This window comes from Oncorhynchus masou, chromosome 22 (genome assembly GCF_036934945.1).
Source record: "Oncorhynchus masou masou isolate Uvic2021 chromosome 22, UVic_Omas_1.1, whole genome shotgun sequence".
NCBI classification, from domain to species: Eukaryota; Metazoa; Chordata; class Actinopteri; order Salmoniformes; family Salmonidae; genus Oncorhynchus; species Oncorhynchus masou.
The window spans coordinates 23,482,746-23,495,248 of NC_088233.1; the positions used below are offsets into that span (position 1 = coordinate 23,482,746).

Here is a 12,503-nt window from a genome sequence, read left to right on the forward strand (position 1 = left end):
AGGCCAAAGGTGCAAGGCAGGCTAATGGTGGATCATTAACTGATAGACAAACAATGACAAGTAGTCTGTGTACCCTTTTGCATAATAGGGCATAGTACAAAGGTTTAGTTAAGTAAGTGAGTGACAGATAATCAGCCAGATGGTGTCAGAGCCATTGGCAGTGGGGCAAAAAAGTTTCTGGTGTCCTTTGACAGCTCTTTGGTCTTGGCCATAGTGGAGTTTGGAGTGTGACCATTTGAGGTTGTGGACAGGTGTCTTTTATACTGATAACAAGTTCAAACAGGTGCCATTAATACAGGTAACGAGTCGAGGACAGAGAAGCCTCTTAAAAAAGAAGTTACAGGTCTGTGAGAGCCAGAAATCTTGCTTGTTTGTAGGTGACCAAACACTTATTTTCCACCATAATTTGCAAATAAATTCATTAAAAATCCTAAAATGTGATTTTCTGGATTTTTTTTCTCATTTTGTCTGTCATAGTTGAAGTGTACCTATGATGAAAATTACAGGCCTCTCATCTTTTTAAGTGGGAGAACTTGCACAATTGGTGGCTGACTAAATACTTTTTTGCCCCACTGTATACTGTAGCCTAGAGCTGTGGTGTATACAGTATAGCCTAGTGACGACACTGGTAAGGTGAAACAAATGCAGCAACAATAGCATACAACTTTAGGTTGTATGTATGTTGGCCTATGCCATAATAATAATAATAATGGCAAAGGCTAAACATTTTTATTTGTAAATGTTACATTCACATCTCTAAAACGCGAAGGACCAAAGAAATGTCCATTGCAGAATAATTTACAGTGGTAGGCTAAAAACATCAACCTAAAATATATGGTGTGGCCACCAGCTGCATTAAGTACTGCAGTGTAACTCCTCCTCATGGACTGCACCAGATTTGCCAGGTCTTGCTGTGAGATGTAACCCCACTCTTCCACCAAGGCACCTGCAAGTTCCTGGACATTTCTGGGGGGAATGGCCCTAGCCCTCACCCTCCGATCCAACAGGTCCCAAACGTGCTCAATGGGATTGAGATTCGGGCTCTTCGCTGGCCATAGCAGAACACTGACATTCCTGTCTTTCAGGAAATCACGCACAGAATGAGCAGTATGGCTGGTGGCATTGTCATGCTGGAGGATCATGTCAGGATGAGCCTGCAGGAAGGGTACAACATGAGGGAGGAGGATGTCTTCCCTGTAGAGTACAGTGTTGAGATTGCCTGCAATGACAACAAGCTCAGTCCGATGATGCTGTGACACACCGCCCCAGACCATGACGGACTCTCCACCTCCAAATCGATCCCGCTCCAGAATACAGGCCTCGGTGTAACGCTCATTCCTTCGACGATAAACACGAATCCGACAATCACCCCTGGTGAGACAAAACCACGACTCTTCAGTCAAGAGCACTTTTTGCCAGTCCTGTCTTGTCCATTGATGGTGGGTTTGTGCCCATAGGCAACGTTGTTGCTGGTGATGTCTGATGAGGACCTGTGTGCCCACATGCTACAAGCCCTCAGTCCAGCCTCTCTCAGCCTATTGCGGACAGTCTGAGCACTGATGGAGGGATTGTGTGTTCCTGGTGTAACTAGGGCAGTTGTTGTTGCCATACTGTACCTGTCCCACAGGTGTGATGTTCGGGTGTAGCGATCCTGTGCAGGCAATGTTACATGTGGTCTGCCACTGCGAGGACGATCAGCTGTCCGTCCTGTCTCCCTGTAGCGCTGTTTTAGGCGTCTCACAGTACTGACATTGCAATTTATTGCCCTGGCCAGATCTGCAGTCCTCATGCCTCCTTGCAGCATTCCTAAGGCATGTTCACGAAGATGAGCAGGGACCCTGGGCATCTTTCTTTCGGTGTTTTTCAGAGTCAGTAGGAAGGCCTCTTTAGTGTCCTAAGTTTTCATAACTGTGACCTTAATTGCCTACCGTCTGTAAGCTGTTAGTCTTAACGACCGTTCCACAGGTGCATGTTCATTAATTGTTTATGGTTCATTGAACATGTGAAACAGTGTTGAAACCCTTTACAATGAAGATATGTGAAGTTATTTGGATTTTTATGAATTATCTTTGAAAGATGTTTCTTTTTTTGCTGAGTGTACATGCAATTGATATGACCTCAAAGTCATGGCTTTGGTCATTTAAGGACAACAGCTCACACCAACAATAAATTTCCCCACCTTCCCTATTAGGGACAAAGGTAAAGGGCACACCTGTAAGGGTAACTCTATAAAGCCTAAGCAAATACTTTCAGTACTACTCTTTCCCGCATTCTGTTGGGGTCTGGGGTTGCATAACAATAGGTGTGTCGCTGAGCACTCAAATCATTGAATGTTGCGGCCATGAAGGAACCTTCAGGCTTACTGAGACTTTCCCTGTCAATTGGCCTACTATTTCTGTATACTTTGGCCGAATCCAATGGTAAGTAAGCTGATAACAGTCGTCGAAACTACAGGAAATATAGAAGATACAGGTTGTTGCCTAACTACCGTAGGCTGTGTAGCAGATTGATAGTTAAGTTTACACATTATAGGCTAGGGCTGGCACAATTACCGTATAACCATGTAACCGATGGTTATGGATGAAGACGCCATGAAAATAAAATAACCGTCATAACCAGAACAGAAAAATATACTTTGAGGGGGGTCGATTGAACAGCTGACTGAATGACCACTATGCAGCAGCAGCACACATAAAAATAGCATGAATAGAACAGGCTTGGAACCTCTAACCATGGCAATTTGACTGGTAAACTCATTTATACACTCGCAATGACTGCAATAATTTCCATGGTAATGTAGAATGTTGATTCAAATTGTGTTAACTGATGTGACTCCTGCATTATATGCATTAGTGTCTAATCTGAATGCTGATTGGTTAAAAGTGCATTCCCGCCAGTGTCTATTCCAAAAGTTACTTTAATAACACATTTATAATGGGATAGAAATAAGCACAAGGTTTTTGGAGACTTGATTTAGGTCATTCCTGAAATACCACTCCTATCATTTTTAAATGGATGGTATTCAAGATAACAATTCTGACGTAATAAATGTGATCATTAATATGGTTAAATATCATATACATGCAACTGGAAAGGCATTTTCGAATCATTATTAATTAACAAAACATCTGAGAAGTAATTGCTGTCAGTCAATGTCTCACTACTTTTTATTTTCATGTGACCATTCTCTGCCACAATAGAAATTCCGTATCCCTTGAAATATAACCCCCTTGTCGTTATTTATGTGTTTTTTGGTCTAATAATCCTTAGTTTGACCTGGATTTTTTCCTCATGCAATAATGTACTTTGTGTTCATGCAATAAAAAAAACACATTTTATGCTAGTGCTATGGGAGAGGTACTTTCGACATATTGTGGCCTATTGCTATAGCACAGATATACAGTATAGACAGAGGGTTTTTATTTTTATTTTATTTTTTATTTCACCTTTATTTAACCAGGTAGGCTAGTTGAGAACAAGTTCTCATTTGCAACTGCGACCTGGCCAAGATAAAGCATAGCAGTGTGAACAGACAACACAGAGTTACACATGGAGTAAACAATTAACAAGTCAATAACACAGTAGAAAAAAAAGGGGAGTCTATATACATTGTGTGCAAAAGGCATGAGGAGGTAGGCGAATAATTACAATTTTGCAGATTAACACTGGAGTGATAAATGATCAGATGGTCATGTACAGGTAGAGATATTGGTGTGCAAAACAGCAGAAAAGTAAATAAATAAAAACAGTATGGGGATGAGGTAGGTGAAAATGGGTGGGCTATTTACCAATAGACTATGTACAGCTGCAGCGATCGGGTAGCTGCTCAGATAGCAGATGTTTGAAGTTGGTGAGGGAGATAAGTCTCCAACTTCAGGGATTTTTGCAATTCGTTCCAGTCACAGGCAGCAGAGTACTGGAACGAAAGGCGGCCAAATGAGGTGTTGGCTTTAGGGATGATCAGTGAGATACACCTGCTGGAGCGCGTGCTAAGGATGGGTGTTGCCATCGTGACCAGTGAACTGAGATAAGGCGGAGCTTTACCTAGCATGGACTTGTAGATGACCTGGAGCCAGTGGGTCTGGCGACGAATATGTAGCGAGGGCCAGCCGACTAGAGCATACAAGTCGCAGTGGTGGGTGGTATTAAGTGCTTTAGTTACAAAACGGATGGCACTGTGATAAACTGCATCCAGTTTGCTGAGTAGAGTGTTGGAAGCAATTTTGTAGATGACATTGACGAAGTCGAGGATCGGTAGGATAGTCAGTTTTACTAGGGTAAGTTTGGCGGCGTGAGTGAAGGAGGCTTTGTTGCGGAATAGAAAGCCGTCTCTTGATTTGATTTTCGATTGGAGATGTTTGATATGAGTCTGGAAGGAGAGTTTACAGTCTAGCCAGACACCTAGGTACTTATAGATGTCCACATATTCAAGGTCGGAACCATCCAGGGTGGTGATGCTAGTCGGGCATGCGGGTGCAGGCAGCGATCGGTTGAAAAGCATGCATTTGGTTTTACTAGCGTTTAAGAGCAGTTGGAGGCCACGGAAGGCGTGTTGTATGGCATTGAAGCTTGTTTGGAGGTTAGATAACACAGTGTCCAAGGACGGGCCGGAAGTATATAGAATGGTGTCGTCTGCGTAGAGGTGGATCAGGGAATCGCCCGCAGCAAGAGCAACATCATTGATATATACAGAGAAAAGAGTCGGCCCGAGAATTGAACCCTGTGGCATCCCCATAGAGACTGCCAGAGGACCGGACAGCATGCCCTCCGATTTGACACACTGAACTCTGTCTGCAAAGTAATTGGTGAACCAGGCAAGGCAGTCATCTGAAAAACCGAGGCTACTGAGTCTGCCGATAAGAATATGGTGATTGACAGAGTCGAAAGCCTTGGCAAGGTCGATGAAGACTGCGGCACAGTACTGTCTTTTATCGATGGCGGTTATGATATCGTTTAGTACCTTGAGTGTGGCTGAGGTGCACCCGTGACCGGCTCGGAAACCAGATTGCACAGCGGACAAGGTACGGTGGGATTCGAGATGGTCAGTGACCTGTTTGTTGACTTGGCTTTCAAAGACCTTAGATAGGCAGGGCAGGATGGATATAGGTCTGTAACAGTTTGGGTCCAGGGTGTCTCCCCCTTTGAAGAGGGGGATGACTGCGGCAGCTTTCCAATCCTTGGGGATTCCAGACGATATGAAAGAGAGGTTGAACAGGGTTGAACATGGTTACATTCAAAGCTGTTGACATGAGTTGTCCACAAGAATGGTATATGAGCTGGATAAACATACTGGATTATACACTTTTGAAGGGTGTTCTGAAACCAATTTTTATTCAATGAAAAGGAGTAACCATACATCCCCCCTGTTTTTAGAAAGTAACACACCTGTAACTAACTGCTTAACATCTCAACAGCACCTGTGGTCCAGACCAAACTGGGGGGACTGAGAGGGCAATATGTGAGCGTAAAGGGGAAGGAGACGGTGGTTCAGGCCTACCTGGGTGTTCCGTTTGCCAAACCACCTGTCGGCCCCCTGAGACTGGCCCCGCCCCAGCCTGTGGAGGGATGGGAGGGAGTGAGGGACGCCATCCAGCAGCCTCTCATGTAAGACCCAGCAAGGTCACAAACAAACCATACATCTCAAGTTTCTGGCTATTTGAATAAGGGTTAGACAAACAATGAGATTGAATAAAATCAGACTTCTCAATAAGTTTTATGTTTTTCAGGTGTTTTCAAGACAGACAAATTACGAAAGACCTTTACTCCAATGTGTCCTTGACAGTGGAAATCCCAGAGGTGTCAGAAGATTGTCTTTATCTCAACATTTACACTCCAGTTAAACCTGCTGAGAAAACAAGGCTTCATGTAAGTAATATCAGACACATATAGTCAACAGTTGATTAACTTCCCAGTGATGCTGTTGAAACAATATAGAGTTGCGGGCTCCAGGAAGTTAGGTCACACCGCGGTAGTGGCAGAATTTAATAATGAAGATGATATTTCCTGTATTACGGTAGGCCTACTGGGTTTAAAAAAAATAAAAATTGTGCTTTAATGTTATTCTCATCAGCGACGCACTTTTTCAATCCAAATTTGTCAGGTGTGTGTAGGCTACTGAAATGTATTATGTTTGTGAATTGTATTATGATAAATAATCATACTTTTCCAGTCAGTTATCGTAGTGAATGACTCATGCTAAGTGGAATACTTGTCAATGTGCAGTGAAGCTGTGCAGGAAATATGTTTTCATCATTAGTCAAAGTTAATGATAACTGCTATAAACTTCCAGATTATCAAAGGCTACAAGGCCACACATAAGCATAGTTCAGCTCAGTAAATATGTATTGTCCATGAAGGGCAATTTGAGTTCAACATAAGATAAGTTAAAAAATACAAAAAACCTGAAATCATATAATACAACATATGTACAATGATAAGTGCAAAGTGAATCTAAATGCAGCTGGTATTTACTTTTTTCAGCATGTATTGCTTGTGTTTCTCAGGTCATGGTTTGGATCCATGGTGGAGGATTCGCCATTGGTTCTGCATCAGCATATGATGGTTCTGCTTTGGCTGCATACCAGGATGTGGTTGTAGTGGTGATCCAATACCGTTTGGGATGGCTGGGGTTCTTCAGGTAAGACTGAACTACTACAGAACCACACACAATTGGATATTTTAAAGGGGTTTTCCTTGTATACAGCCTCGTTATTGTTTTTGTTGCGTTACGATTTGCTTATTTATTTTTTTGTCTTAATTGTTTAAACTCTGCACCACTGTTGGGGGAATGTGCTCGTAAGTAAGCATTTCACTGTGAAGTGTACACCTGTTGAATTTGGCACAAAATTTGGTTTGATTTGGATGTGCAGTATTTCACAACCGGTTCCTCACCCTGAAAGTAGTCTATGAACCAGGAGAAACTGTAATCCATGGTTAGCGTTTCTTTAAACAGCCACAACAAATGTCAGCTAACTTTAGCCTCCGCTAACTAGAAATCAATGGAACTGATATGGACAACCGTGCAATTTTCTAAATGTCATGGTCAAATCAACTTCATTATTTGGTTTGACATTCCGTAATGGTGATTTGGCCTTTAACATTGCACGGTTGCCCCTATACAAGTGTTGGATTTGTCTCCACTTGAGTTGCTGAACTGATATTTTTGCCATGGCGCAACTGTCTAAGAACATACTGTAGTGTGATTTTGCGAAGCAGGGGATCCAAGTTCAAGTGCCAGTAAGGACTTGTGAGGAAAGAAGCTATACTGTTAAAGGCCCAGTGCAGTCCAAAATGTGTTTTTCTTGTGTTTTGTATCATATTGAACAACAGCTGATGAAACTAACACTGCCAAGGTGTGATCAGTGTTATTTCCTGATAGTTACTGGTTGAAAATAGGGATCCTGAGTGGCACAGGGGTCTAAGGCACTGCATCTCAGTGCTAGAGGTGTCACTACAGACCCTGGTTTGATCCTGGGCTGTATCACAACTGGCCGTGATCGGGAGTCCCATAGGGCGGCGCACAATTGGCCCAGCATTGTCCGGGTTAGGGGAGGGTTTGGCAGGGGTAGGCTGTCATTGAAAATAAGAATTTGTTCTTAACTGACATGTCTAGTTAAATAAAACATGTAACTGTTTTGGGCTTGTTTTCCTTCTTTTCCATACAGCACAGGAGACAAGTATGCCCCAGGGAACATGGGACTACTTGACCAGGTGGAAGCCTTGCGGTGGGTCCAGGAGCACATCCACAACTTTGGGGGCGACTCCAAGTCGGTCACCATATTTGGAGAGTCTGCTGGTGGAGCAAGCGTATCGTTACTGGTGAGGATACACACACACACACACACATCCAAAATATATTACATATTTAGCAATTTATGTAAACTGTAAAATATAATGCATCAAACATTTTGTCTATAATTTATATATTGTAACACTTATTTTACCAAATAATTTTGTATGAAAACATATTTCCATCAATACAGTATATTGCATAATAATCTGAGTGAAATATCAGACTGGTCTCATAGACTAGACGTAACATAGTAAAAGTAAATCCGGGACACTCAAATTAGTATGATATATTCCATTTGGAATGGTTACATAGGACAGAAGGTTACTTCAGGCAAAAATTTATGTTGCAACAAATTGGGATTCGTAACATATCATTTTGCAAATCGTAACATATTTTACAAATTGCAATTCCAATCATACAGTATCATACAAATTGAAATTCGTAACACAGGGGTTGACCCTAGACTTTTTTGACCCTAGACCCCATTTTGATATCTGAAAATTCTCGTGTCCCCACCCATGTGAAAAAAAAATCAACAACCGATGTTTACTTTTTTATTTGGGGATATGGATACGGACCTTCTCAATGTCAGTGAGCATGGTCGACAGTACGCAACTCATCTCTGCTGTCACATCCAACCTGGATCAATATTTGGTTTGATGCAGGCAAAAGCACTGAATCCAGCTTCACAGATATGAGCTGGTGAAGGGTAGCCTACAATGAATATTATGGTGCTTTCAAGACAACTGGGAACTCTGAAAAATATGAGGTCAAATCATGACGTCAATAATCTTTAGGTTGGAAAGTCGGAGCTCTAGACAGTCCCGAGTTCCCTAGTTGGAATTCCGAGTTGGATGTCCGTTCAAAAATATTTTTTCCCACCCGGAGCTCGTTTCTTTTCAAGTTCCCAGTTGTATTGAAGGCACTGATGTCTGAGATTTCCGAGTTTCCAGTTGTTTTGAACGCATCATTAATGCTCAGAGGGAGACGTCAGGCTGTTCCCTTTGAGTCAGGAACAAAAACTCCTCCGTAGTGGCCCGTGAATGCTTTGTCTGCAGCAATTGGTCACATGACAGCTCGATCAGCTGTTTGATTTAAATTACTGGAATGTCAAATGAGCCAGGATCACAGTCAAACGGATTGTGAAGTAGGTCTATCTCAAAGTGCTCTTTCAAGCGTTGGAGGTGAGCAGTTATCACTCGTGTGGGACACTTACTGATGATGTTTTCTGTTATTTCATTTTCCATTACACAGAACGTCAACCAAGTCTCTTTTTTTTTACATCCGATGTGAATTGCAAAAGTTTCTCAATGAGAAAAATCTTTCCAACTCTCCCCCTCGATAACCACCAAGCCTCGGTGTGAAATAGAACATTATCATGCTCTGATCCCATATCTGCACAATTGTTTGCGAACAGACCTGCGCGCAGTGAATGTGGTTTGATGTAGTTTACAATCGAAGATACCTGCTGCGCTCTTTTTCTGCCAGTTGCTCTCAGTGTATCATACAATGCGTACATATGGCAGAGGGAAACACATTCATAACTAGAGTGCAGAGGCCTGCCCGCCATCCCATGATAGTTGTAGCCCCATCTGTGCAAAAGACCACCATTCAATCCCATATGTGACTCACTACCTGGATTCGGTCTAATGTAGCAAAATTTGAAATGGTGTTTTTTTACATTGGTTAAAAGTAGAGACTCAGAGCTACAAAATTGAATATCATATCGCATTGTCGAGGAACAATGGGAAAGTAATTCTGCTTTGGAATATGATAAACTTGTAAACTCACTTATGAGAAAATGACCTTCGAATGTTTTGGTATCTCGTGAAGAGCTCTTCTTTGTCTACACCCATTCAGCATCGTTCATACCCTCTTAAGCTTTAGCCCCACCCATCTGGTTTCGACCTCGGAGCGTTAAGAGCGCACACTTGATGCTCTGGCCGATGATTTGTTTACCTATGAACAACATGAAAACAGAGCACAACAATTTCATTAGCTTCTTTGCAGATCTTTATTGACATCGGCCATATTCAACGCGTGATGTAAACTTTAGCTTAAGACATGTAGCTAGCTAGGTAAACAATTAACCTAGCTTGGTAAACAATTAACCTAGCTTGGTAAACAACTTGTAAAATAACACACGTCACGCAACGTTAGTTAATGAGACAGCCAGCTGAAGTTAGCTAGTTAATTAAACAACATTGAACATAGTGCCAAATCATGTTGTTACTACAGTACACTGCATGAATATGCTGGGAGCTAACCACCCAGATTCAATGTTAGCTAGGTAAAGTTAGGCTCTAACTAGTGAAGCAAACAGCTGTGGGATATGAATAACAACATCGGCTAGGGAGCCACCATCTAACGTTAGCTAGCTAGCTAACATTACACTTTAGCTTAAGACATGTAGCTAGCTAGCTAGGTAAACAATTAACCTAGCTAGGTAAACAACGTGTAACATCACAGGTCACGTAACGTTAGCTTACGAGCCAGCCAGCTAACGCCAGGAAGTTAAATAACAATGAACATAGTGACAAATCATGTCGTCCTACACGGCATGAATATCGTGAGAGCTAACCAACCAGGTTCAATGTTTGCTAGCTAACATTAGGCTGTAACTAGTAAAGCAAACAGCTCTGGGATACGAATAACAACGCCAGCTAGAGAGCCAGCCAGCTAACGTTAGCTAGCTAACATTACACTTTCGCTTAATACATGTAGCTAGCTAGGTAAACAATGAACCTAACTTGGCAAACAACGTGTAAAATCACACGTCACGTAACATTAGCTAACGAGCCAGCCAGCTATAGTTAGCCAGTTAAACAACAATGAATATAGTGCCAAATCATGTCGTTACTATACTGCATGAATATGCTGGGAGCTACAACCAGGTTCAATGTTAGCTAGCTAACATTAGGCTCTATCTGGCAAAGCAAACAGATCTGGGATACGAATAATAACGTCAGCAAGGGAGCCAGCCAGCTAACGTTACCGAGCTAGCTAACAGTACACTTTAGCTTGAAATGAAACCACTTTCTGTGAAACATTTAATATCTGAAAATGTAGCTAGCTAACGCTAGACTATCTTACCTGTGTACATCATCATGCATGATGGACTCGTCTCCCTGTCTTTGATGCCATGCCACAGTTGCCCTTAGTTTGAAGATTTAATCTGGAGACAGGTGTTTTATCCATCTCATACTCTAATTCCACAGCTCAAATAGACAGAAGCCTTCTATATGGCTGACCAATCCGAACTCTTCTCTTGGCATGTCCAGCCCACTCATAATCTCAGCAAGTCATGGCTAGTGGGAAGGTTTCTGTCGTATTTACAGAAGTCATGCAAGTTTGTTGTTAAGGCACATGAAAGTGCACATGTTCGAGAAGGCATTACTGCCAAAAAACACATTTTGATTAAAAAACATTTTTTACGTTCAAACAGCTCTCCTGTCGTGACTTGCGACATATGCCTAGTTTCATGAATTGGGTCACATATACAATCTGTTTTTCGTTAATATAACCACGCAGCACACTGAACATCCCTTCTGCCGTTTTATGCTCGGGAATCGTGAGACAAGACAATATGTCCTCGTGAATAGCATCCACCAACATGTATAGTGAACAAAAGTCAATGCATGGGCATTCCGGTCCTCACAGCTAACAGGAGTTTGAGTCGTTCAGTCAGTTTGCTCTTGATTGCTAGTGATAGTATTAATTAATTATTTAACGGTGCTATCTGACAAAGGTATTGATGTGAGTTTCTGTACCTCTGCCTCCCCACACATTGTTTTCACCATATCAATTGCAGTAATATCAAAGTCCCTACAATAGTGTGTGGTTTCATAGTCGAAGCGGACCGAGCCATTCATGGTGGGAATGATTCAAGTGCAACGGTCAAGCGCGGCCTTTTCCCATGATCTAAGGGTGCTCTCTGGTTGAATTGTATCTTTTAGATTTGAATCATTTTCATTTCAATTTTTAAGGCTAACCACATTACAATGATTTTGAGATACAAAGACAATATTATATATATATTTTGCATGTATTTTTTTTCTTCAGGATTTTGGAAATTCTCCCATGACCCCATTTTCATATCAGGCAACCACACATGGATTCTCGGCCCCTAGTTTGCAAACCGCTGTTGTAACATATCATGCGAAATGGATGATGGACATTCCCAAATTAATACATGCCATACGAAACATATCAAACTAATTGGAGTGTCCCTGAAATATTGGTTTTATGTTTTGAGACATCTCTATCTTGATTTGCTTCTTGATTCTTGTCTTTTTTTCATCGCTAGCTTCTCTCTCCGTTGTCTATTGGTCTGTTCCATGGCGCAATAGCCGAGAGTGGTACCGCAGCAATGAAAATGCTCTTCAATCCCAATCCCCTGCTTGTGGCACAGGTATTTTCAAACTTTCTCTCCACCAAGCTCAGTACTCTGAGAGACATAAATAGTATTGCACATATTTAAACAAATGTACTGCCCACTCAATAGTTGTCATCCATCCTGATAGTCATTACAACCATGACGATTTATTCTATTGGTCTTGTCTCATAGACGGTGGCAAACCTGATTGGCTGTGAAAGCACCAACACAGTGAAGATAGCAGACTGTGTGAAGAAGTTGCCTGCTGATCACATTATGAACATTCAGAAACAGGTGGGATATCCCGGACAGTATCAGATCTTGCCAGGGTTCTAG

General features: G+C 41.9%; 1 protein-coding gene across 2 annotated transcripts in view; it reads left to right on the forward strand.

Annotated features, from left to right (window-relative positions):
- Positions 1-2,248: 2,248 nt before the first annotated feature.
- The window catches only part of ces2b (carboxylesterase 2b), a 31,557-nt gene continuing 21,302 nt past the window's right edge, over positions 2,249-12,503 (forward strand). Inside the window, exons 1-7 of one of the 2 annotated variants that reach the window (XM_064929661.1) lie at positions 2,249-2,420; positions 5,415-5,604; positions 5,727-5,865; positions 6,504-6,637; positions 7,665-7,818; positions 12,099-12,203; positions 12,360-12,461. In XM_064929661.1, coding sequence (XP_064785733.1) covers positions 2,342-2,420; positions 5,415-5,604; positions 5,727-5,865; positions 6,504-6,637; positions 7,665-7,818; positions 12,099-12,203; positions 12,360-12,461 — 903 coding nt within the window. In that variant the 5' untranslated portion in view covers positions 2,249-2,341. The remainder of the gene's footprint in view (positions 2,421-5,414; positions 5,605-5,726; positions 5,866-6,503; positions 6,638-7,664; positions 7,819-12,098; positions 12,204-12,359; positions 12,462-12,503) is intronic. The other variant, XM_064929660.1, reaches the window with a different exon arrangement.